Raw genomic sequence first — 27855 nt, forward strand, 5'->3', positions numbered from 1 at the left:
TGTGGCCCAGAAGCCTGTCACGTGGAGACTTCAATAATCTTTTAATTGTTTGTAGGACCGTAATTGTTTACTGTAACTTAATTAGCTCTGTAGGATATGGAGCACTATGTCAATTTTCTAAATTATTTTTATGGCGTCGCTGGAGGAGCTTGTGGGTTAATAGCCCCCAATGTCCTGGAATTCTGCCTTTTGAGAGATAGGCACAAAGTGGACCTAATGATAGGATCCCTGGGGAGTGATGCTGAGGTTAGGTCTTTCTGGATTTGCAAGATTTGGTCTGCATCTCTTGTTTGTTTTTTCTCTTTTCAAACACAGCATAGGTTGGAGGAGAGAAGGCTTAAAGGGATCCATGGTAATTTGTACAATTCTGTGCTTATTTTCTCCCCTGCTTTACTTAATCACCCTGACTTTAATTACCCCTGCAACATTTGTGCCTATTGATCTCTATTCACCAGCCCTTGGCATAGTATCTGCCATGTACTAGCCATTTAGTGAGTATTATATGAATGAATAAATAATGAACTAGTATTAATGGTTATTTGCCTATCTATAAATAAATAAATTGGATTTCTATGGTTTGAATTAACTTTTATGTAAATTGCAGCTTAATTCAAGTTTCATGTATTCATGATGAATGCAGAGTTATTTTTGGGTAGAGTAAGTAGATACTTTCAATAACAAGCTCATAAATGCCAACCACGACCGGTTGATAGCAAAAGCTCTCATTTGTGCTGTTTGTGATTTTTTTTTGCAAATTAAGGCCCCCACCATGGCTGATTTCCAAGCACTCTCAGTACTGCATGGAATGCAGAGCTGCAATGAAATGTTCAGGACTGGTTCTCATGAGTCAGTGAATGGCACTGAACCCTTTAATGCCTATGTTCTAACGGTACAGTATTGTTTATATACAAAGATTGTGCTAATGATACACATTCTTTAAAAAGAATGTGAACTAATTAAGGTAATGTGATTAACTAAAAAGTAGAAACCAAAACCGTAATCCTCATAGGTCAATATAATAGAAGAATTTTCTCGCTGATGCGAAGTCCAGACCTGTGTAGCTGGTCAGGGAAGAGCCGCTTCTGTGTGCTCTTTCCCGTGCACCTTCCCAAGGACCTCTTGTTCTGTGGTGCTTTGGTGACCAAGGTGTTGACAGAGGACCATGAAAACAGTTTGTGGAAAAAAACACACGAATCTACGCATGCCCTTTGGCCAGCATGTAGTCCTAGGTCAGAGCCATCATGGGCTACAAGGGAGACTGGGAAATATAGTCCTGAGATTCTAGAAAGAATCTTCTTTAATCCTCTATTCTTGTGATAGAATTATACTGAGTAAATTGCACCATTTCACCCTATTTCTTCTCTGATAGACACACACATTTATAAGCAAGTTGGCAATCACAGTCTAGTGGTATCCCTTCTTGGTGTGTCACCTGGATCACATACTTGACTTATGGTTTTAATTGCAACTTTCTTTAAACTGTAATCCTTCTCTCTTTAAAATGGATTCATTCTGTGTTATCTCTGTTTACATAAAGATAACAATTTTATAGACCTTCATAATAACTTATATGAGTTTATACACTTAACATTGTTTTGTTGTAGTTGTTTGTTTTTTTGCTTTTTTAGTACAACTGTTAGGTTGACCATTTTGTGATTTCTAAAATTTACTTCTCCTTTTTTTTTTAAAGTGTTTTTCTTCCTTTTAGTTTTACTAAGGATGTTTATGCAATGGAGCATATAATAATACACAGCAAATTTGTAACTAGTCTCTTGGTATATACTATATAATCTGGAATATTTTAGGGATCAAAAGTAGTAGTACCTTATAATTTTGAATCTTTGGGCCTACATGTCTTTAAATAATTGTCAAGACCAGCAAAAACAAACAAACAAACAAACTTGGTCTCTAACCATGCAGAGTTATAGACATACACATCCCAATACATTTTCAATAGCATTTATTAAGAAGTAGAATTGAGGGTCAACTTAATTGCTCACAATGTTCCATGAGATAAAATCCTGCGATTTTATTACCAAATTAAATTTTCTTGTATGGAAATCAGATTTACCTTTAGTAAGCAGCAATAATTTCTTAGGCAATTAGTGGAAAAGTCATTTTACAGCAATTCTGCGTGTGATTTATGAGAGATGGTTCAGCATTAACAGTTGTAAGTCGCTGTGTGTAAGGGGCTCCTGGCGAACGTGCCAGTTCCTTCCTACTTCTTAAAGTGAGTGAAGTTAGGATTCCTGAGATTTAAAGATTAACTGTTACTCCAAGATGATCGAATAATGAATGTAAGACAATTTTGGTGTTAGAATATGAAGATAGTAGGAACTAACCATTTAGGAGGGGATGGGGAGAGATGAGAAAAAGAAAGAAAGCAAGCAAAAGCAAAAGCAAAAGCAATAGGAACACCCCAGAGGACACCCCAGAGCCTGGAGAAGGGATGGGATGCTATCCTTCACTCTATGCTTGCTTAACTTGTGTTACTATTTACTGGCTGTTAACTCATTGGGAAAATGAAGCCTGTGATGCATCCAAGGCCTTTTCTCATTTTAACTACACAGAAGTGATAGCGTTTTCCTGGTGAAGTGATACGGCCTCTGGACTTGCTGAGCCCTAGCTTGCCATGCTGAGGGGCATGGAGGCCCCATGAAGTTAAAGATCCGGGAATCTGTGCCCCAGTTGAGATTCTCAAAACTGACCAACATCATAGTCACTTGAAAGAATGGGGGGAAAATCGGTCACAGATTGCTGGGCTGTTGTTCGGAGTTTTTTTTTTTTTTTTTTTTTTTTAATTGTTCCTTACATTGTATTATGTAGTACAGTTTTATAGGCGCTGGGGATTCCCCCCACCCCTCCCATACCCCTCCCCCCATGGTGGATTCCTCCACCTTGTTGCATAACCATAGTTCAAGTTCAGTTGAGATTCATTGCTTGCAAACACATGCCTAGCATAAAGTTCAGCGTCTTATTGTCCAGATAAGTTCAGTGGCCTCTTGGGGAGACCTTCTATGGTCTGAAGATAGGTCTAACAGAGTAAAGATCCGGTCAGTTAAAAGCCCCAACAAGGCCTCAGTATCAATATACAACATTATGGAATTAATTGACATAGTAATGGGTAGACAATATGTTAAAAATAATGCAAGTTCCATTCTTTGAAACATCTGGGTTGAGACAGTATCAATGACAGGTTCAAAAAATAACCAACAACCAAACAAAAAATTACAGGTTAAATCAAGGCAAACATGTGGTATCTAATCTTTTGGGATTCACTCATTTCCCTTAGCATTATAGTTTCCAGTTGTGCCCATTTAGCCACAAAGAACTGCATTTTGTTTTTTTTAATAGCTGAGTAGTATTCCATGGAGTAGATGAACCAAAGCTTTCTTATCCAATCTTCTGCTGATGGGCATTTCGGTTGCTTCCATGTTTTTGCAATTACTGATTGTGCTGCAATGAACATAGGGATGCATGTTGGTTTGTCGTAAAACAGGTGTTTTGGATATATTCCTAGGAGTGCTATTGCTGGGTCATATGGTATGCAGATTTTGAGTTGTTTGAGTGTTCTCCAGACTGATTTCCATAAAGGCTGTACCAATTTGCAGCTCCACCAGCAGTGGAGTAGGGTTCCCTTTTCCCCGCATCCTCGCCAGCAAGCGTCGTTGGTGTTCTTGTTTATGTGGGCCAATCTTACTGGTGTTAGGTGGTACCTCATCGATGTTTTAATTTGGATTTCCCTTATTGCTAGGGAGCTGGAACATTTTTTCATATGTTTGTTTGCCATTTGGACTTGTTCCTTTGTGAAATGTTTGCCCATTTCCCGTGCCCATTTCTTGAGTGGTTTGTTTGTTTTGGTTTTTTGGTTGTTTTGAAGTTCTTTGTATATCCTGGAAATTAGCCCCCTATCGCCTATGTCGTGTGCAAAGATCTTCTCCCACTCTGTGGGTTGCTTTTTTACTTTGTTGATTGTTTCCCTTGCTGTACAGAAGCTTCTTAGTTTGATGAGGTCCCATTTGTTTATTCTGTTCTCAACTGCTATTGCTTTTGGTGTCCTTCTTAGAAAGTCGGAACCTACTCCTAGGTCTTGCAGGGTATTTCCTACATTTTCCTGCAAGAGTTTGAAGGTTTCTGGATGTAGGTTTAGGTCTTTTATCCATGTAGATTGGATCTTAGTGTATGGTGATAGATGTGGGTCTATCTTTTTGTTTCTACAGGCTATCAGCCAGTTGTTCCAACAACATTTACTAAAGAGGCCTTCCCACTTGCTTGAGTTGTCATTGGTCTTTTTGTCAAAGATTAATTGGCTGTATTTGTGTGGGTTCCCTTTTGGTGCTTCTATTCTATTCCATTGATCTTCCTTTCTGTCTTTGTGCCAGTACCAGGCTGTTTTGATAACCACTGCTCTATAGTATGTCCAGAGGTCCGGGATTGTGATTCCCCCTGCTAACTTCTTATTTTTCAGGATGGTTCTAGCTATTCGTGGTTTTTTGTGTTTCCAGATGAACTCTTGAATCATTGTATCCAGTTCCGTGAAGAATGTTTTGGGCAATTTGATTGGAATTGCGTTGAAAATGTATATTGCTTGTGGTAGTATAGACATTTTAATGATATTGATTTTGCCTATCCAGGAGCACGGGATGTTATTCCATCTTTTGAGGTTTTGTTCAATTTCCTTTTTAAATAGTTTGTAGTTTTCTTCGAATAGGTCTCCTACGCTTTTGGTTAAATTTATTCCCAAATACTTCATACTTCTCTCTGCTATTTTGAATGGTATCCTGTTGGTTAGATCTTCTTCCATCTTGATGTTATTTGCGTACACTATGGCTGTTGATTTTCGTTCGTTAATTTTGTACCCCGCCACTCTGCCAAACTCTCGTATAAGTTCTAGCAGTTTCTGTATTGAGTCTCCTGGTTTTTCTATGTACAGGATTATGTCATCTGCATATAGTGAAAGCTTGACTTCTTCGTTTCCTATACGTATGCCTTTGATTTCTTTTTCTTGTCTTATGGCCTCTGCAAGTACCTCTAGGACTATGTTGAATAGCAGTGGTGATAGCGGGCACCCTTGTCTTGTTCCAGATCGCAGTGGGAAGGGTTCTAGCTTTTCTCCATTCAGTATGATACTGGCATTGGGTTTTTCATAAATTGCTTTGATTATGTTGTGGATTTTCCCATCTATGCCTACTTTGGCTAGAGTTTTTAGCATGAAGAGGTGTTGGATTTTGTCGAAAGCTTTTTCTGCATCTATTGAAACTATTATGTGGTTCTTGTTTTGCAGTTTTTGGATGTGGTTTATAACATTTATGGATTTCCGAATGTTGAACCATCCCTGCATTCCAGGGATGAATCCTACTTGATCCGGATGAATGATCTGTCTGATGATTTTTTGAATTCTATTGGCTAGGATTTTGTTGAGAATTTTAGCATCAATGTTCATCAGAGAAATAGGTCTGTAGTTTTCCTTCTCTGATGGTTCTCTGTCCGGTTTTGGGATTAAGGTGATGTTAGCTTCATAGAATGAGTTTGGGAGGGTTGCTTCCTCCTCTATTGTTTTGAAGAGCTTGTAGAGGATTGGGGTTAGTTCTGTTCGGAATGTTTTGTAGAATTCTGTAGTGAAGCCGTCTGGGCCTGGGCTTTTTTTCGTTGGGAGATCTTTGATGACTGTTTCAATCTCTACCTCGGTTATGGGTTTATTTAATTCTGCAGTTGCCTCCGGACTGAGTTTTGGTAAGTGGTGGGAGTCCAAGAACTTTTCTATTTCTTGGTGGTCCTCAAATTTGTGGGAGTACAGTTCTTTGTAGTAATTTCTAATTATTTTCTTAATGATTGCAGTGTCTGTTGTTATGTTGCCTTTTTCATCTTTAATGCTATTGATTCTCACTTTCTCTTGTTTTTTTTTGGTCAATCGGGCCAGTGGAGTGTCTATTTTGTTTATTTTCTCAAAAAACCAACTTTTTGATTTGTTGATTTTATGTATAGTTTTTTTGATTTCTATTTGGTTTATCTCCTCCCTTGTTTTGATGATTTCTTGTTTCCTATTGTGTGTGGGACTCTTCTGCTGCTGTTTTTCCAGATCCTGGAGGTGTGAGGTTAGTTCCTGTATTTGGCGTCTTTCTTGGGCCTTGACATGGGCTCCGATTGCGATGAATCTACCTCGTAGCACTGCTTTGGCGGTGTCCCACAAGTTTTGGAATGTTGTATCAGAGTTTTCATTGGTTTCCATAAATTTTTTGATCTCATCTTTAATTTCTTCTCTGACCCATTGTTCGTTTAATAGCATATTGTTCAATTTCCAAGAGTGCCTATACTTCCTGGGGAGTTTTGAGTTGTTGATTTCCAGTTTCATCCCATGGTGGTCTGAGAGGGTACATGGTATGATACTAATGTTTTGGAAGTTGTTTAGATTCGCTTTATGTCCTATCATGTGGTCGATTCTGGAGAAGGTGCCATGCACCGCTGAGAAGAAGGTATAGTCTGTGGCCTTAGGATAAAAAGTTCTATATATGTCTACTAAGTCCAGTTGTTCTATTGTTTGTGTGAGCTCTGTTGTTTCTTTGTTGAGTTTTTGTTTCGTAGACCGGTCCATTGTTGTTAGAGGTGTGTTGAGATCGCCTACAAGAATTGTGCGGGTGTCTATGTCTTCCCTTAAGTCTGTAAGTAATTGCTTTACGTAAGTAGGTGCATTAAGATTCGGTGCATAAACATTAATGATGGTGATTGCTTCTTGATGGATCATTCCTTTCACCAGTATAAAATGGCCTTCCCTGTCTCTTTTGATGTTAGTTAGAATGAAATCTATCTCGTCTGAAATTAGGATAGCTACCCCAGCTTTTTTTTCTCGTCTATTGGCGTGAAATATCTTTTTCCATCCCTTCACTTTCAGTTTCTTTGCATCCTTTCTGGTTAGATGCGTTTCTTGTAGGCAACAGATGGTTGGGTCTTGTTTGATGATCCATTCTATTAATCTCTGTCTTTTGATTGGTGAATTTAGACCATTTGTGTTGAGAGTTAAAATTGAGAGGTTGCAATTTTGCCCTGCCATGTGATTGTGTTGTGTGTGTGTTGTTGCCTATGTAATTGTCTTGTTGGTGCGGCCTTTAGTTTGGAGACCTTCTTATTTGCCAACTTTGTTTGTGATTTGCCTCCTTTTTGTCCGGGACTAGCACATTTCTAAGGAGACTTTGCAGAGCTGGTTTTGTGTAGACATATTCTTCTAGTTTTTCTTTGCTATTGAAGTATCTGATTTCGTTCTCATATACAAATGAGATCTTTGCTGGGTAGATTATTTTTGGTTGACAGTTGTTTTGTTTCAGGACTTGGAAGATCTTTGTCCATTCTCTCCTTGCTTGTAGGGTCTCTTCGGAGAAGTCAGCAGTGATTCTGATGGGTTTTCCCCTGTATGTGATCTTTTCTCTACTTCGTACTTGTCTCAGGATTCCTTCTTTGTCTTCATTGGAGTAGAACTTGAGCACCGTGTGTCTGGGTGAAGATCTCTTTGGATCATGTCTGTTGGGAGTTCTCTGTCCATCCTGTATGCGGGGTGGATTCGTGTTCCAAGTGTTTTGGAAGTTTTCCTGTATAATTTCATCGAGCACTGCTTGCATCCCAGATTCTCTTTCTACTCCCTCGGGGAGGTCGATGATCCGAATATTCAATTTTCTAAGGTAATCCTTCATCTCTTGCATCATTTTATTAGTTTTGCTGAGGTTTGTCTCCAGCTGTTTAATTCGCTGGGCACTTTCATTTTGTGTGTCTTCTGTTTCAGAGATCCTTTCCTCTGCCGCATTTATTCTGTTGATGAGGCTTTCAATCTTATTATCTTGGGCATCCAGTTTGGTTTTGATTTGTTGTATTTCGGTGATTATGCGGTTCTGGAGGTCTTCCAGCTTTGTGTCCACGTCTCTGAGAGATTTTAGCATTATTTTCATCAATTCCTTTGTTGGTAACACTTCCATGTCTTCATCTCGTATCGTCGATATTGATAATGGCTTTTGGCCCTTGTTTGGTGGGGTGCTGGCTCTTTCATCTGGAGCACAACTCTTTCTGGTGGTTTTTCCCATTGCGTTGGTGTATTCTGGTGAGGCAAATGGACCCGTGTGTTGAGGGGCTGTCAGGTGCTTTCCTGTAGAGATTGGAGCCTGTAGGCGTGGTGTTGCCGGGCGTGGTAATTTTCAAGGCACCGTTGGTGCGTTCTCAGGGCCCGGGGCTGTAGAGCACCACCTTGGGGGCCCAGTGGATTCCAGGCACACTCTGGGCACCTCTTCTACAGGTGTGACACCCCAGGGCGTGGCGGGATGGAGGCGCTCTCTGGGTGTGCTCCCTTCACGGGAATCCGCAGGGCGTAGAAGGTTTTATGTGCTTTCTCCCTGCGTTCTCCGTGTCAGGGACTGCAGGGTTTTTCAGAGCCCACCTGGTGCGTCTCCCACACACGGGACTGTGGGTGAGGCACTTTCCAGGCGTGGCTCTTATGCAGTGAATCCACCACTCGTGGTGTGTGGGTGATCAGAGCCCCTGCTCCCGTGTGGCTCCCCCACACAGGCCCTTAGCGGAGGAGTGGCCCAGGCGCCCTGTTATAATGACTTCACGGCGGCAGGTTCGCACCGTGTCAGTTTGGTGCAGGAGATCTCCTGACACCTGACACCTGTGCTACGGAGGTGCTGCTGCTGCAGGCGGGGCGCCCAGCCCGCTCGGTGCGGCGTTCAGAGTCCTGGTGGTTTCAAGCACTCACCAGGCAGGATGTGGGGGACTCCAGACCCTCGCCAGCTACCTCTGCGCACCGAGCCGCACTGGTCCCCTCAGCGCAGGAACATCCGATGCGCCTTCCCGGGGCCCCCTCAGCCACCAACACAACACCACTGTGCGTAGTTCCACACAGACCCAACAGTTTCGGCCGTCTGCTCCGCGTTCTGAGGCTGGAGCCTCAGCAGGGGGCAAGAAATGCGGAGGCTGCCACGTCAACCCCCAGCTCACCAAACGTCCGGCCGCTGCAGTCTGCCTCCACCGCTGCCGAAGGCCTCCCGCCGGTGACGATCCCCCTGATCTCCCCGCCTCCGAGCTGGCCGCGTCTCCCGTCAGGCCGTTTTCAAAAGTGACTCAGCAGGTCTGGAGTGGGATGTCGGTTTCTCTGCCTTTGCCCTGCTCCGTTCTCGTTGTTCTTCCGAGTTGTGTGGATCTTTTTGGCTCCACACTGTCCCAGGGAGCTTCATGGACCTCTCCCTGCGGTTCCCTGCTGTTCCTCTTTGCTGCTTCTGTAGCGTTCTATCCCTCTCTCACTAGACGCTCCCTCACAGCCTTCCTCCTACATCGGCCATCTTCGCTCTCCTCCTGTTCGGAGTTTTTAATTCAGTTACTCTGGGGTGGAACCTGGGGTTCCACTTCTAGTAATTTCTCAGGTGTTTCTGATGCTACTGTCCCAGGGATACTCGTTGAAAATCTCTGCTCCCAAAAGAATAATATGTTCTCTCTGATATAGGCAACCTTCATGCAAAATACAAGAGGAAGAGATATATAGGTAGACACGTAGATACATATGTGTATCTAGAGGAACTGTGTAATGTTGGTCAGTGTACCGTGAAGTGGAGATACAGCGCAGGGTGCATCTCTACTTCGGAATAAAAGATGGACTCCCAATGAACTGTTAAGTATATATCTTTTTTTTGGTAAAGATTTGCTTTATTTCTATTGGAAAGGCGGATCTGGAGAGAGAAGGAGAGACAGAGAAAGGTCTTCCATTCACTGGTTCACTCCCCAAATAGCTGCAATGGCCAAAGCTGAGCCAATCTGAAGCCAGGAGCCAAGAGCTTCTTCCACATCTCCCACATGGATGCAGGGTCCCAAGACTTTAGGCCTGTCCTCCACTGCTTTCCCAGGCTACAAGCAGGGAGCTGGATGGGAAGTAGAGCAGCCAGGATACGAACCTGTGCCCCTGTGGAATTCCAGTGTGTGCAAGGCGAGGATTCTGTGACTAGGCGACTATGTTGGGCCCTGAGTGTATCTTGACAATATGATGCCGGATTTTCTACCATTGTCTGTACTTATAATGTCCTGATATACTTAGATAGAAGATTAATGGACTTGTGACTGTTGAAGAACTGGAACCATTGTTATAGGGGAGAACAGTGAGGGGTGGTAGAATGGAGGGAGAAAGTGGAAGAGGAACTCCCTGAGCTTAAGGAATTGTGTCATGAAAAAAAAAAATTAAAGGAAAAGAAAACCGCTGCTCTCAGAGAGGCTAGCCTTCTCGTTAGTGATGCAGCAAAAGCTTGGTTGATAATAACTGTCTCACAAACTCTTTGTGTTTCATTGCTATTTTTCAATACTTGTGAGCAAGACACATTCCAGATCAATTTATCTATTAGAGGAATCTAGCATAGGTTATCACTGTAAGATAAATAGTAATCTGTTTAAAACAGAATATTGAACTTCAAACTGTATTTTGCAGCAGTTCTGTGACTTTATATTCAGTGTGCCCTTTGCTTTTGAAAGTGATCTGCAATGCCTGTATTTGGCACAAGGTGGCGGCAAAAGGCTGAAGATTTTGACGAAAATTTGATTTTTTGGAGACATATATCTGTTTTTTAATGTATGTTCAAACCAATCCTAGTATAAGAGATTTGAACTATGAGGTATTTTTTAAATGCATGAGATACTAGTATTTTTACTTTAAAGTATTTTCATATTTACTTTTAAGAACATATGAGGGCACTTTAAGAAGTTCCTGGAAAATAAAATTCATACAAGCTTTTCTTTGATGCAAAGGAGCTTGGATTCCGTAAACAGTTTTTCATTATACCAATTTTGTGAGCTTTGTAAAGATCTCTCTGTTGATGTTATTAATGACTAATTCTTTAGGAAACTGATGAAAATCTTATTGAGATTGCATTTTCTACAAAAGAATCTCAGGTGACTTCAACTTAGCAAGTGTACAGGGGTGGGGAACATTTTTTCTGCCAAGGACTATATGGATAATTTCAGCAACACTTGGACTATATAAAATTAGCAACATAAATACCGACTTATTGCAGATGCATTTTCAATCCTGCATCTGTTTGTCTTGGCAGGGCTTGAATGCATTCTTGAGTTGTATAAGGCCGCCAGACCAAACATTCCACATACTTGCTAGAAAAAATATCTTACTGTTGTTTAATCATAAGGCCCCATGTAAGTAGAATATTTAGTTCTTGCCCCCAGGAAACTTAAAATTTAGTTGGAGGAAAAAAGAAATGTATATACAATTTAATGAGAAAACAAGACGATTAAAATGAACAAGTATATAGTTGAATGTACAAACAAGACAGATATTGTTAACTGAACCAAGGGGCAATTAAGCAAAAAAAAAAAACCACAATATTTGAAAAATCTTTCATTGTAATTATTTATGTTGTTATAATTCCTTTTAGATACTTGAAAAAAGTGACACTTTAAGAGCTTTGTATGATCCCGTTTTTGACATAAGTAACACATCATCAATTACTTGCAGAGACTCATCTTTTTTCATGATCATGTATTTTTAGTTTTATTGATACATGGGAAACATTTTTTTTCTTAAGAGGGCAAGGATTTTAGGGTTCACACAAATATTAATTATAATGTTCTTAGATTTCTTGAATCTGAAAAACACATTTATTCAAAAAGCAGTTGTTGACTGGCTGCTCCAGGGAAGTGGCGGGGAGGAGATTGGGAAAATGCTGTTTAAAGGGCTAAAGTGGGCAGATATACACAGAGAAAGAAAATGTAGAGAGATCCTCCATCTGCTGGCTCGCTCCCCTGATGCCCATAACAGCCAGATTCAGAGCTGTACCCATCTGAAGCCTGGAGCCAGGAGCTACTTCAGGGTTTTCCATGTGGGCACAAGGTCCCAAGGACTTGGGCTATCCTCTGCTGCTTTCCCAGGCCATAAGCAGAGAGCTGTATTGGAAATGGAGCCACTGGGCCAAGAAACTGTGCCTCTATGGGATACTGCTGCCACAGGGTGGAGAATTAGCCTTTAAGCCATGGCGTTGGACCATCTTATTTTATTATTAAGGAAACTAACTTCTATTTTAAGTGTAAATGTTCAAAACCTTCTTGAAAGTTGAAAAGTTTTTAATTTTGGAGTTGGTGTTTAAACCCAACTGTTAAACTTCAAAATGCATTTTCTGTGTACAACAGCACGCCTATAATTTATACAAAATAATTAAATGCAATGAACAACTAGCAATTTGGCACTCTAGTTTGGTCTTTCTAGTGTCAGTAAATGTTGTCTATTTCATTGTAATTATTCTGACAAAATGAAAAGAAAGGATAAATTATTTAATTGGTGGTGGCAGTTCATCTGGGTTGCACTTTAATTTCAGAGAGCTAATCATGCAATTTTTTGTTGGCCTGAATTGTCTTCTCTGTGTTTTGTTTTTTAACTCTCAGGAACAACTAATTTCTTCCCTTGTGTCTTTTTGCACAGGTCATGTGGGTATGTAATTTGTGCCGAAAACAACAAGAAATCCTCACTAAATCAGGAGCGTGGTTTTATAACAGTGGGTCCAATACAGCACAGCAAGCTGAGCAAAAGGCTCTTCGAGGATCGCGAAGTGAGGAGGCGCCTCGGGAGAAGAAAGCAAAGCTGCATGAGCAGGCCCAGTTCCAAGGACCCCCAGGTGACTTATCTGTACCTGCAGTGGAGAAAAGTCGATCTCATGGGCTCACAAGACAGGATTCTATTAAAAATGGGTCAGGAGTGAAGCACCAAATTGCCAGTGACATAGCTGCAGACAGGTAAACATTTTGTTTAATCTTTAGGTAAACGTATTATTTTTCCTCTTCATTCCAAGCAGAAATAAAAATACATGCAATGCTTAGGAAAACTTAAGTTGCGTAAATGTAATCTAAGTGTCCATGTGTTTATGTAAGTGGTCAATGTGTTCTCCACGCCTTGGGTCATCATAGGGTTGGATCGCCATAAATTTGATGTGGGAATGTTAGGTTTTCGGAGTTCCTAAAATACATAGGTTAAATAAAACAGAGAACTTAGGGGATTGTTGTTCTAGGAAAAACAAACTGGTGTAAGAGAACGAGGAATGAAGTGGTGGTTGGTGACACGTCGGAGGCCGGATGGATGGATGGGATTAGCTGGACGTGGGATTTAAGAGAATGGGGGAGTGATGACGTCTCCAAATGTCCTATCCTGGGCTGCAGGGTGAGGTGATTTTCAAGAGCAAGTAAATGCATATCAGACAGCAGGCATACGGTGAAAGAGTTTGTGAGTTTGGCACATTTATTGTGTTGTATACAATTCTGTTGTAGCTATTTTGTTGTAGCTAGTTCTAGGTTCTCCACATTCCATGTGTTACATATTTAAAAAATAATATTTGGTTTCCCTGTGTTTTCTACTGCTGTCAGGAGAGAAGAAATATTTTTTATGGTATTGTTATTTTTCTAGGTGTCATTCTTTTGTTTGAGTGGAAAAAATTTTTTTAAACCTCTGATTTATGCCTTTTTTATTGCCTAACACTGGCTGGCAGATACAATTCTTTGTGAATATGCATGGTCAAGCATTGTGGAAAGTCAGGCAAAACAAATTTAAATTGCACTTATGGCATAGTGAGTTCTGAGGGATCAATAATAACATGATAAGGCAGAACTACATTAGATAAGGCACACAGCCATCACCCTTTGTCACTGCCTTAGGGGAATAAGATGATGGGTACATCAATTCTTTCTAAAACTAGTAAAAACAGAGCAGACCATTAACCGTATCTTTCAGGGGAGTGGTAGTGATTTCATGGCTACAATACTGTGGACATATTTCAGAGCAAAGTATTAGAATTCCAAGAATTTTAAGGTAAGAAGATCATCTTGGGTTACTAGATGAGCAATCCCAGGTACTACCTGTAGGGGGAGCCGAAGATGATTAGGTTAAAGGAAAGAAATAATGGGTTCATTAAGAATTGGATCTTTCTGGCAATTGTTCCAATTTTATGGAGACGTCTGAGACATACAATGGTTGCCTTTACCCTCGCATTAAGAGTTCAGAATGGAGGAGACCTATTAGGATGACGTGGTGGACTCACACCCTTTCCTGAGAAGGGAAGTCCACAACCCCCAGGAGCCTACGTGGTGGTATACATTCTTAGAGTCAGAAGGCGCTGCTACTGAGGGAATGGCAAACGATGAGGCAATGTGCAAGGGACCCTGGTGGTACCCACTACGGGAAAGTCAAGGTGTGTGAAAAAAAGCAGAAGTATAGTGACCAGAGCAGATATAATTTTTAATAAGTGAATGAATTCCTACAATGATTGATGGGAACATAGAATTTGTTCCTTGAAACTATGTAGCTTCATGAAATGATAGCTTTCTTTGGAGATTAGAGAAGCAGGTTTAGAAAGAATAAAAGAAGATGTTGAAACATTAAGTCACAGATGTTGTTTATCAGAAAGTTGTGCATGTTAAAAAGTCAATACTGAAAGTTTGTGAATAATCAATTCATTGTTAAGAAGCTAGAAGTATATGTCCAACCTTTGAAGGAAGGGATAATGACAAGCACATAACTTTTAATATAGCTGTTAGTGCGTCTTACTGACAAAATATTAGCCTGAGTGAACAGCGGGGTCTGACCTAACAGTGGGGTCTGAGCATGTAGTAGTCCCTTGTTAAAATCTTTTTCTTTGCTTGGTGTTTTTGGCTATTGTTACTTATGAATACATGGTCTATGAACTTAAAGTATCCTATAATCATATTCTTCCTTTTTGAGCCTCACAAAAGTCAAACCAATAGCTCCTTTGTTTTTTAAAAATTACTTTTAGTCAGCAGGAAATTAGAGTTTAAAATCTGACTTGGTAGATATGCATAGAAAATTGAATTGCTTCTAATATTATATATATAATTGGCAAGTATTTTCAAGAAAATTAAATTGCCTTTGCAGGAGCAAGGAAAAAACTTGCTTTATTATTTTTAAATGTAGGTTCCAGTAATTTAAAAAATAGACCTTTTCACCCCATAGAAAGTGATTGGCCGACCATGGTCCTGGACTGATTTTGGCTTACATAGAAATGAAATTTTATTGGAACCCAGTCAGCCTTATTTCTTACCTATGACCGTTTGCAGCTGTAGTTGTGTAGTTAAGTTAGCAGAGAGACCACGTGGGCCTTCAAGACCCAGATATCTGTACTATGAAACATTTGCCAATCCTTGACATGGGCAAGGTCAGCTCTCCCGGTGCTGTTGAAAATGTTCACGTCTTTGCTGTCTTCTTTTGTCACCATTCAAATAATTTCAGTTGGGCACATTTCTGCCTCATCCCCACTTTCTCACCCTCTCTTGGCCTTTGTCCTTCTCTTTGTTTTCTCTCTGTCTCTCCCTTTTTTCCTGCCACTCTGCACCTTGCCAACCCCACTGCTCTTCTTACCAGATGTGTCACTGAGATGGGGCTCATGACAAGGTGTATAATTCTAGTTTAAAGTGTGAGTAGCTCATTTCTTCATGGCCACTCAGAAACTGGTGGCCTCAAAACAGAAGCTTCAGTTTAAGTCTCTTGTACCTAGAACTGTGTTTGAGAAATAGAAAAATGTGTGACGTCCTTCCGTCTTTGCGGAAGTTTCTTCTAGAGTCACATGCTTCTCAGGGCTTTGCAGAGCGGCTCTGAGGCTTTGTTGAATGAAAGAATACCGAGTTGGCCTTCAACCTTAGCTTACCATAAATTATTATTAGCATATTTATTCATAAAATCACAAATGTTTGTTTGCTTAGATGTAATATATTGTCGGGACTTTACATGCTTTTGTTTGAAAATAAGGTTTGAGACGTGCTTTATCATCTGTTTTTGGTTGAGACCGTGCTTTGGATGACATAAATTGCAAGACTCGCCTCAGAAGCGCCCCCTGTGTCTACCAAGGGAAGTGCATCTGCAGTTACGAACCTTTTACAAGTACATCTGCTGACCCAGAAGGCATCGCTGGTGTAGTGTAACAACCTTTCAAGAAAGATAGGATGCAGTAGCTGCACAAACTCACAGTATTAAACAGGAGAGAGTGTTTTTGAACTTTTCCCCCTTGTCAGCATTATTCTGATACCAAAACCAAAGTTATTGTAAGTAATTGAAAAAATAAAACAAAACAAATAAAAAATGGGTAAATAATTAGCAGCTAAACATTTCTCATAAGAATAGATACAGATATTCTAAAATAGTTTAGGAAGTAGAATTCATCAGTGTGTGAAAGGGGTACATCATGGCTAAGTTCTCATCAACAAGGTTGTTGTATGAATGTAGAGTGAACTTGACATTTAGAAATCATGGCAGTTTACTACATCTGAAAAAAAAAGCTCCAAATCATAATATCACTGTAATAACCACAATATGATAGTTATAGAAACAAGCGTTTGATGAAATTTTACTTCTCTTTAAAAATATTTATTTACTTTTTTAAAGGCAGAGGTGTGAGTGGAGTGAGAGAGAAGGAGAGATAATGTGAATATTCTATACGTTTATACTCCCCACATGCCTGTAACAGTCAGGGCTGTAAAGGCAGAACCCAGGAGCCCAGAACTCAGAGTCTCCTACATAGGATTCATTTTCTTACTAATGAGATGCATGTATGCACATGTATTAAGTTTAAATAATATTTGTATCATATGTAAATAACATAACCTATACTTTACAGATAAACAGTATTATACATTACACATTATATATCATTTATAAGTACTATGATATATGCATATATAGATGAATATATCATTTGTATAACATAATCATATATCATATATTTTTATATATATGTTAGATTTTTTGTTAATTACTTTCTTTGATATATTTCTGGTCAAATCCTGTTTTGGGATCATTTTTAAAAAAGTTGTTTTCATGAAGATTCAAAACCCCTCAGTTAGTTCTTCTAATACTCTTAAAATGTTTTTATTCATACGTTATAAAACTTTGATCTAGCTTAAGTTTATTACAGTATACATTTGGTAACAAATGGACCTTAACTTTCTTTACAGAATTCCTACTTGTCTCCCACACTGAGTATTTTCAATCAATAAATATTAATCATGTTTATCACAAATTGAAATATTAGTGTGTTTAGAGATGCCCTATTTTGTTGCTTTGTCTAGTCTCTTCAAAGAAAAAATAAAAAATGCATAAAAAAGTTACATTTTACTGAAGCATTTTAGATTACTGATTTTGAAGACAAGAAAGTCAAAACATTAGTTTTAGTATTGCATTTAAATTAATAGATATAAAGCTAGTATTATGAAGCAGTGAGTCAATTATGAGGAAAACCGAAGGTTCCTGGGTGCATGGAAAGGCAGTTTTCGGTTTATATAGTTTGCTAAAGCAGAAAATGAGAAGACTTTCCCTTTTATATGTTGTTGGAAATGGCATTGTAAGCCAGTGACGGGTTGTTTCAGCTTTTGAGTGATTCGGAATAAGCTTTTTCAAAAGGACTCTTGATAGTTCTCCCTCCGTTCCTGTATCACCCACTCTCCATCTCCCATTCCTCCCACCAGGCTGCAGCCACTGCCAAGAGAAAACTCAGCTTGAAGAAGCCATAGAGAACAATGCCCCTTTCCTTTACATATAACCAAAGGGAGGCATGTAAGGAGTTATTCAGATATCCCACCCTGGACCCACCGCCATTTCCTCTTCCTCACAGCTCATGAAATTCACACCAGCCCAGCCATCCACCAATCAGGCATTCCACCTGACACTCCCACCCCCAATCTCCCAGCCCCTTCCCCAACTCCACCCACTCATCAATCATCCTTAGGCATTCACCTGTGAGTCTCAGGCCCCAGTTCATTGGGGCCTACCCTCAATCCCTCCCAATCCCCGCCCCGCGCCTTGCAGGCTCACCTGAATGGCATAAAGGCCCCTAGGTGTGGCTCTCTTTCTCTTCTTCTTTGAGCTCTTCCTCCATCCTTCCCCCTTTTTCCTCGCTGCTCTCCCACCACCTCTGTTCCGTTCCTGCCCCGTTGGAATAAGATTTAATAATAAAAAAAAGGAATAAGCTTTTTAAGAAGAAGCATGTATTTATGATTTTTGCCACTAGGTGGCGAAGGTGCATCTTGGAAGTCAAACGTTTACAATTGGCGTCTGGCCTAACTGGTTGCTGAGATGGCTTAGAGTAATAAGTGGCTACATTGCCATATGAGATTGTGGAAAGCAGGGTTTCACATAGATCTGTCTCCCCTGTTCAAATATTATGTTTATTCCTAAATGTCTGGATCTAGTTTTGAGATTGCCATGTTCCAGGCTTATATTTTCAAATACCCAGTGTACAATCTTAAATTTTAGTTCCACAAACACTTCTTCACAATCAAAATAGTTACAGTCTAAGCGCATGCTCTTTTCCAAAGAACTTGTCTTTTGCTAGCTCACCTGACTGCGTCCTCCTGCCCAGGCGAGAATTCTTAGGTGGCATTTCCTAATCTCTCCCTTTTGCTGTGCATATTTTTCATCCTTAGCTATTTAAGTTTTGGGTCCATCTCATCCCATCACTTCTTTGTATTCAAACCTCCCTTTTGAAAAAGATAATGTTACTGCCCTTGTTCAGGGGTTGACTTTGCCTGCTTGTTTTTCTTGCATCCTGTGTCTCAGCTTTTTAATTTTTTTTTTTTGCTTCTTTGCATATTTGATTTTGTGTTACTTTGCTTCTAGAATCATTTTTTTGTTTTGTTTTGTTTTGAGAGGCAGACACAGCCATGCACCTGCAGGGAGAGAGGCTGCTCCCATTGATTAGGTCACTTGCCTAGTGCCCACAGTGGCTGTGTCTGGGCCAAACTCAAGCTGGGAGATGAGGACTCAGTCCAGGTCTTCCACACGTGTGGTGGGAACTCGTCGCTTGAGGCACGGTTGCTGCCTTCCTGAGCCGGCTTCTCCAGGAGCTGCAGATGGGTTCAAGCCTAGCAACTCTTTTTGTGGGTAGACCAAATTCTTGACCCTGTTACTGCCCTTTCTGAGGATCAGTATCATCTGACCTTTCTCATCTCATCTCTCCACCATCCACCACCTTTTAACTGTTCCTTTCTAAAAACTACAGTCTTGCCATGGCAGATAATTGGTATATTTTTAAAAACCTTTTAATTACTCTTAAAATTTCAAGTGTTTGCGCATGCCGTTCTTAGCTCCGATTGTGTTCCAGCAAGGCATGTATTACTTCAACAACTGTTTATTGATTGTTAATTGTGAGGCAGACAGATGTGTAAATGTTGTGGATAAAGCACGGAGTAATGTGCACGAAAGCTCTCACATGGATTAGTTTTCAGTCGGGGAAGATAAAGTAGTAAGTGGTGTGCCGGGTGGTGGTGTAGCTTCTGGCTGGGGCACTGTGGGCTGTGCAGGCTGTCCAGAGCAGCACCAGGGGGCGCCATTCCCTTAGCTGCGATGTGCATTCTGGCGTTCTGCAGGTCTGAGGTGCTGGTGACAAGTGCTGTGGAGTACTGACACACAGGGGAGGTGAGAGAGCGGCATTCCTGGGGACCAATAACAGGCTTAGGTGACACCGTGGCTGACAACGAGTTAAAACTTGAAGGAAGACAAGTTGCAGCTGTCTGAGGTAGGGAGACACCAGGCAGGAAATGTAAAGGGTCCAGATTGTCACCTGAGGATGACCTAAACCCTTTCTTCGAAGCTCAACTCAAGTATCCTTACCTGCATGGACCGCTCCTGTATTCCTTCCAGCTAGAATTGAAGTTTGTTCCTCATAAACAGTACCTTTTAAAATGTGCTTATCATGGTTTGAACTTCAGTGCACTTGTCAACATTTCTTTCCCTCTTAGCGAATTCAGAGTGACTTGAAAGCGTGCTATCTTGCATGCCTTGGTGTCATATCTGGCTTAGGTTCTAGAACTGGTAAATTCTCTTTGAATGTTAGCTGAATTGTTATGAGTGAAACTAAGTCATGGAAAAATTGGTAGACAGCCAGTTTTTTTGACCTATAAAAAAATTATCCTGTTTGTAAAAACATTGCATTTCCTTAACAAATCATTTTCTCTGCCTCTCAGCCTCATTCTCCTCACTCCAAAATCTCTTTGTAAAAATGGATTAACATGGCCAAAGTACATTAAGCTGCTGCTGCTCATAAGTAAAGTTGTGTTGTATGGTTTCTTAGAAAAATGAAATAATGTTAGGATACTTAAGTGCTTTAGCAAACTTTAAAAGAAATTCTTATGCTTTGTGACTTGCATTCACTCCATTTTAGTGGTACTTTAAAGAATGTCCTTGAAAATCTGTGTGTGTGTGTGTGTATTCTATTTTTGGGTTGTTGGTTGTGTCCCTGTTTGTCACAGTAGTTCCTAGCCTATGTAAGCTGTCCTGGTGTAACTATTGAGAATACCCTTTTAATTCTCAACAGCACCTTAGTATGAACAACAAATTATACAGCTTCCTAGTCTTTGTGATGTCTAGTGAAAGTGTGGTGCAGTACTTGTTAGAATCCCCACCGAAACTATGTTGCATCAAATACTAATTAAGTTACTTAATCACAGAATGTTTATTGTTAGAATTCTTTATATCTAACACCTTTTTGTATGGAGAAATACCAAGATAGAAGATGCTGTGTGCTGTGATTTATAACCTGTTAAGCTGGGATTAAGAAATGAAGTAATTAAGTAGAATAAACAATTGAAACTTGAACAAGTAAATGCACCAACATATAATTTGGAAATATATAAAAGCAGATAATAAAATAGTGAATTTAAATGACAGAAATCAATGAGAGAGAGAGATCACGAAAAGTTTTGTAGATTTTTTTAAAAACTTCAACAAAATTTCAGTGAAGGAATTTTGAAGACAAGATCAGCATAGTGTCTAAGTGTAGGAAAGCAAGTTTGTGGAGTGTAGAAATTCCTGGGATTTCAGTGTCTCTTCCTGCTTTTATTATTAGCCATTAATGATTTTTAAAGCCTTGAGGCGTCACAACAAAAAGCATGTGTATTTGTGGGTTGCCATGCAATGTTTCTGCACATGTGTATGTACATGATGTCATGTCCAATCGGGGTAAGTACAGCTGTCTCTTCAACATTTAATATTTATGGTGAAAGCATTCAAAACTAGTTTCTTCTGTTTTAAAAGAAATATACTATACATTATCATTACCTACAATTATACTACTATGAAATAGAATCCCCCAAACTTCTTACTCCATTACTTAGCGCAAATAAATTTTTGCTTGTAATTATAGTTAAGCAACCTCTTCTCTATGTATAGAACCCATCTATTTTTATATACTCAAGGATATAATTCTTACAATTATCTCATATAAAGGATGGTAATGAGTGGGAACAATTTATACATTTGCAAAAATGATTATCATAATTCAAAATTTCAAACTAAGTGATATAAAAAGCTGAATTAGTGAATATATTTGATAGTTTAAAAATTCATTTTATAGTGAGGAGTTGATTATTGCTTTTGAAAAACAGTAATAACATTTGCACATAATAAATCTCATATTTTGTCATGTGTCAAGTTAGTAACTTAGATTAAAATAATTGTTAAACTTTTTGGTTTTTAGATTTCTATGTTATTATAAAAGTGAGGACTTACAGACTTTTACTTATGAAGTTGTATATTTATCATACTATGAATACAAAGAAAACCTACCTTTTAAAATTTTTCTTTTTTATACAGTTTCATAGACTCAGGTATTTCCATTGCCTCCCTTGCCACTTACCCTCCCCAACAACAGAAAATATATTGTGTTAATTTAAAAATAAAAGGAAATCTATTCTAGGGTAGCTATCCATATGTATTATTCAAACTTCTAAATTTGATGAACAAATGAGTCTTACCCTTCCCTTTAGTATGAAATTTGTGGCCTTCTAGATGGCAAAGGTGATGGGGTTGTCAGTTACATGACAAGCAGTATGTAAATTACATCTTACATTTGAGGAAGAGTTTCTTCCACCGACTGTAAAGAAATAAACCAGCAGGTGTTAAGGGTTGAAGACCCAGGGGCCAGGAAGCTGAGGGCTTGCAGGAGCTGCAGAGTACCCGGGTGATAGCCAGCATTAAAGCAGCTGCATTCTGGAGCCACAAGGAACTGAGTGCTGCCTGTGGAACACATGAAAAGGACCCTGTCTCCAGAGAGAAGCATGGACGAGCCAATACCTTGACTTTAGTCATGGCACATCTTGAGCAGAGAGTTCATTTTCACTACACTGGAACTTCTGATCTATAGAAACTGTAGGATAACAAATGCATCTTTTTTTGAGCCACTAAAATTGTGATGTGTTCTTTTGCAGTAATAGAAAGTTAATGTGAGAAATCTTCAGAAAACCTGTAGAACATGAGAAAAAGTAAGCATGGATTTCCATTTTTAAAAGATTTTAAAAATAATTTGTTTATTTTTATTGTAAAATCAGATATACAGAGAGGAGGGAAGACAGAGAGGAAGATCTTCTGTCCGATGATTCACTCCCCAATTGGCTGCAAAGACTGGAGCTGAGCTGATCTGAAGCCAGGAGCCAGGAGCTTCTTCCGGGTCTCTCACATGGGTGCAGGGTCCCAGGAGTTTGAGTCATCTTTGACTGCATTCTCAGGCCACAAGCAGGGAGCTGGATGGGAAGTGGGGCTGCAGGGACATGAACTGTTGCTCATATGAGATCCCGGCACGTTGGAGGCAACAACTTTAGCTTCTAGGCCACTGTGCCAGACCTAGACCTTTTCTTTTTATTTCTTTTATCCGCCTACGAACTCTTCATAGCACCTTTCTGGAGTATAGAACAAAAATAAAGAGAAAAGAGGAAAATGTAGTGAGAAAATGGCATTAATAAGTGGAAATTACTTGGGTATCTCATTGAAGGATAATTTGTGTGTTCAGTATCTTGAGATATCACATAATTTATTCTCTGGAGAACTCCTTTGTATAACCATGGGAGAAAGAGAGTAAAACAAGGCAAATATTATTTCAGCATTAAGAATAGAGGTTTGAGGGCCCGGCGCCATAGCCTAGTGGTTCAAGTCTTCTCTTTGCATGTGCTGGGATCCCATATGGATGGTGGTTCATGTCCTGGTGGCTACGCTTCCCCATCCAGCTCCCTGCTTGTGACCTGGGGAAGCAGTGGAGGACGGCCCAAAGCCTTGGGACCCTGCACTCATGTGGGAGACCTGGAGGAAGCTCCGGTCTTCTGGCTTCGGTTCAGCTCAGCTCTGGCTGTTGCGGTCACTTGGGGAGTGAATCAACGAAAAGAAGATCTTCATCTCTGTCTCTCCTCCTCTCTGTATATAACCTTCTAGTTAAAAATAAAATCGTAAGGACCTGGTAGCGTGGCCTGACGGCTAAAGTCCTTGCCTTGAACACGCTGGGATCCCATATGGGCGCCGGTTCTAATCCCGGCAGCTCTAATTCCCATCTAGCTCCCTGCCTGTGGCCTGGAAAAGCAGTTGAGGATGGCTCAAAGCCTTGGGACCCTGCACCCGTGTGGGAGACCCAGAAGAAGCTCCTGGCTCCTGGCTTCTGATCGGCATAGCATCGGCTGTTGTGCTCATTGGGGAGTGAATCATCGAATGGAAAACATCCTCTATGTTTTCCCTTCTCTCTGTGTATCTGCCTTTCCAATAAAAATAAATAAATCATAAATAAAATCATAAAAAGAAAAAAAGAATAGAACTTGGAAACTGCAGTTCCTGTGAAAAGGAGTGGGGGCCCTGGTGGGATCCTTGCTTTCTGCATTTAGGAAGTGCTGGATTTCAGTTTAAGGTTTTAGTAGTCAGATCTTGGGTTTGTGTGTGATCATCCTCCCTTGCCTGTCTTCCGTCTGATTTTTGCTTTTGTCCGTGAGTTTCCTGCGGTTTATTTCCTCTCTTTTTTACCATAAGCAAATGAATGCAAACTATGCTAGCTGACTGGTACCGGGAGGAGTGGAAGGAGTGCCTTTTGCAGGCAGTGGATTGAGTCAGAGTTTCCCTGAAATGGTCCTGGCATGCTTTGAATGCAACATTTACCTGCAAGGATGCAGCGATCATTGCCAGATTAGGTTTAAAGCTTAGGAGTTTTAAAATAGTGTTTTTAACCGAGTCTGTTTTTGTATTTGTATGTTTATGGTTTCATGATATGTAATCATGGAACTTTGTTTTAATCATGACTTTGTTTTAATTTTGCATGACTGCTTCTATTCCTAGGAATCCTGAAGAATGAAGTTTGTTTTGTGTCTCTCCAGAAAGCTCAGTATAAGATCAGTTGTGCTGATGTTCAGATCTGGAATAGTTTGTTAGGGACGTTGGTATAGAACCATGTGGATTTATTCCTTAGTAATTTCTTTGGCTTTGCTAGTCTTTTTCAGAGAGCGAACAGCAAAAAATAGCATGGGAAGTCAAATTGTTGCTTGTAATCGACTACTTTAATTTTTGTAATACCCACCTGAGAGCTGCTTGTACATGTTATTTGACACAGCTGAAAGTTTTGAGGTCTGATTTGGAATGTCTTGTCTGGGAAAGGTCTCTCAAGGTTGATCTGAAGGTTATTTGCAGAGCAGTTCTCACTGTGCTTGCCTAATTACACAGTGCTTCAACTGGAAAATTAGGCTGGAGGGTGACCTCCCGTCTCTACTGCCACAGCACTCTCCACTTTCTCTTTCTTCTCTTTTTTGTTGTATTTCCACGTTTTGTCTATTTCTTTGATATTAGTTCTAATCGTACTTTCCCCTCACTAATTTTTTCAAACTTTGGTTAATTTTCTATTTTTCATCTTATTCATTTATCCACTTGAGTGTTCGTTTTCTCTGTATAGGAGTTCATTTGTGTTGTTGTAACAGTATTGACAAATTTTAGTTATATGGAACATAAAAGTTTTCTGATTTTTTTCAGAACTGCATAAAGCAGGGAATCAAAATCATTGAGGCACAGAAGAGCTATTTTTTAGTTCAGTGACACGTATCTAAAACTCACTGATATAGGCTAATTGTGGTGTAACTTAAAATTCTTGTCCGGAAAAAAATTAAAATAGTTTCTTCTGATTGCCTTTGTTTAATAAGAATTGGGATTAAAATGAAAAAAAAAATGAAGATTTGAAGTTTGTCCTTGAAGTGTTTCCACTTCCTGCCTAAGTATATTTTGATCTGTGCTCCAATATTTTATTCTTTCAGAAAATGTGCAATTTTGGAATTATATTCACGTTCAAAGCTTAGGTTCTTTTAAAAATGGGTATAATTAAATACTGTATCGTTGACTTATACTTTTTGTAAAAAAAGGACATTTATTTATTTGAAAGACACAAAAGGGGAGAGAGAAAGAAAAAAGAGAGAGAAGAAGAGAGAAAGAGAGAGAATCTAGCCTTTAGCCCACATGGCCATGCTGGTCCTGGCTAACGCAGGAGCCAGGAACTAGTGATGTAATTATCCCATCCAATCCCTCCCCTTCGTTGCAGGAGGCAAGCATGGAAGAACCACGATGTTATTGTTTCCATTGTGTTGTGTGGAGAATGGATTTTACGGAGCATGATTAATGCAGATTGGGAAACTACTGAAACAGTCCTGAGAGGGATGTTGGGAACTTGAACTAGAATTACACTTGTGAAGTGGAAAACATTGATAGGTTTTTAGGTCAGTTTTAAATGGATTTAAAATTTTTAAATGGATTTAAAATTATGTACTTTTTGTTTTCTGTATACTGTTTTGAAGGTAGAGTTGGTGGAAACTGCTGATGGATTGAATATGTTTAGCTATAAGTTGTTGGGTATTCTAGATAATAGTATTCTAAATAGGCAAAAATGTAGAACAGCAATTTGATGTGGAAATTAGGCAATCTGCCTACTACGTTGTGTTTCTGATGCCCTTTTGACCTTTTGGGAATGCTAAATTGACATTAAATAAGTGTTTAGTTTTAGGGAAAAATAAGTCTGAAGTTTTAGGGGAAAATAAAAGCAAAGATATAATATAATGATAATATTTAAAGTCATGGAACCCACGTCACGTACAGAGAGCCTGGCGTTAAGTGACGGGAGAGATCACCACAGGTATTGAGCATCCCTAACATTTGGTCCTTCAAGAGAACCAGTGACAGATGTTAAGAAAAAAGTGCCACACGTTTCAAGAAAGAAGAAGAAAAAATGGTGTAAGCGACGAGGACAGCATAATGTCTGTATCAGTGCTGTTGGGATAACATGTTTAAAAAAAAGAACAGAATTGCAATAGATAGTTTGATAAAAGAATGTGAAATGAAAAAATAGCCATAGAAATCCACGTGGAACTTTTTAAAAGAAATACTGTTTTGAAGAGGACAAGCAAACAAGAAGTAGAACCTGGAGTGGAATGCGAGGTCCATGGAAGCTCTTGTAAGATGAGAAAAGAATATAGTGATAAGGTTATTGCTGACTCGATTCACATTTTAAATAAATGCTATTATTTTTCATTATCATACCACTAAACCTTCTAAAATTGATCAACTATGTTTTTTTTTGTTTTTTGAGAAAACTACTAAGAAAAAGAATAAGCTAGTTGGAAAATTATAGAATGAATATTTTAAAATTATATTCATTTTTATGTTTGTTTTCAAACTTGATAATCACAAATAGCAAGGATCTCTGATTAGTCTTGATTATTTTATATATATATATATATGTTAGGAAATTGTATTTTAAAATTGTGAGGATTGGATTGAACTATGTTTAGATTTCATGAGTTTATTTTCATGTCTCTGTTTTTGTTGTATGAAGAGTAAAAATGTTTTTTTTGGTTAGCATTTGGCAAAGGGAGAATGGGAGTTGGTGGTGGAAGTTGCCTGTTCTGAGGCCATTTTTACTGGTTGGGTCTGGATCCTGGGGAGTGGGTGAGAGATTCCAGGCCTAAGTAACTGTTTTCAGGAAAATGTTTGGAGAAACAGGTAACACGTAAAATGAAATTGATCATGTCGTAAATACTAAAACATTTTCCTTTGTAGACCTCTTAGTTACCACACTTCGGTAACATTCCATCTACCTGAGTGGCTACTCCTGTTTGTGTCTCTTTCAATGGCTTGTACTTAAAAACTGAACTGATGACTTCATATGAAACTTGATTACTGGTTGCGACTTCTCATTTTTCTTTTTTACATTTTGAGCTGTCTCATAGGATGATCTCATCCATTTGCTTGATTGACATCATTTCTTAACATGCTGATGGTTCCTTAAGTTATAGCTTCAGCGGAAGGCTTTCTTCTGAGTTCCAGAGTGACATATCCAATTACTTACAAATCTATGGTTCTTGCTGTCTTATATATAACTCAAATTCAACAACTCATCATCTTCCCCTTTCAACTCCATCAACCTATCTCAACTCCTTTTAGAATTCTCTGTCTCAGCAGATTTGAAGACTCTCAGCTTGGTTATTTAAGAGGGAAATCTAAGAATAATTTTTGCCTCCTTTCTTGACCTTCCCACATCCCATAGCCAATCAATCAGTATGATATGTTGACTTAACATCCACCTTTTTAGTTCCAGTACTTCCACCCTTCTTAGTCTGATCATTTTAATCCAAGCAGACCAACATCTTGCTTTGACTGCTACATTCGCTTCCTAGCTGATATCTATGCATCTATATGTAGTAAAATGACATTCTGGTGTGTTTTTGGTTGTATTTCCTCTTCTTTTTTTTTAGTACATTTCTGAGTTTTTCATTCTGACAACTTGGACTTGCTGAATCTGTTGACACAAAGGAAGGTTGTTACAACAAAAACACAAAATTATTCATAGATCTGTTTAAAAATCAAAATACTCAACACTGTTGCATGTGCTGTAGGATGTGACTCCTGTTTCTGCTCCAGTTACTCAATTTCTCCCTGCACTGTCCTTGCTCTTTAATTATATCAAAGTAGACTCCATCTTTTGACCTTCATTTCTCTTTTGACTTGGCTAATACCTGAATGATATGTCCTCAATGACATATATAATTATTTATTTAGTA

The 27855-nt window shown here is 39.4% G+C and overlaps 1 protein-coding gene across 4 annotated transcripts in view; it reads left to right on the forward strand.

Moving 5' to 3' along the window:
• Window positions 1–27855, forward strand: part of LOC121151335 (regulating synaptic membrane exocytosis protein 2-like) — a 351958-nt gene that overhangs the window by 117908 nt on the left and 206195 nt on the right. For all 4 annotated transcript variants that reach the window (XM_040972683.1, XM_040972685.1, XM_040972681.1 and 1 more), the window contains one exon: window positions 12446–12756. In XM_040972683.1, the coding sequence (XP_040828617.1) occupies window positions 12446–12756 (311 nt within the window). The remainder of the gene's footprint in view (window positions 1–12445; window positions 12757–27855) is intronic.

The sequence above is a fragment of the Ochotona curzoniae genome, unplaced genomic scaffold (genome assembly GCF_017591425.1).
Source record: "Ochotona curzoniae isolate NIBS_2020 unplaced genomic scaffold, NIBS_Ocur_1.0 contig_2318, whole genome shotgun sequence".
In the NCBI taxonomy this organism is placed as follows: Eukaryota; Metazoa; Chordata; class Mammalia; order Lagomorpha; family Ochotonidae; genus Ochotona; species Ochotona curzoniae.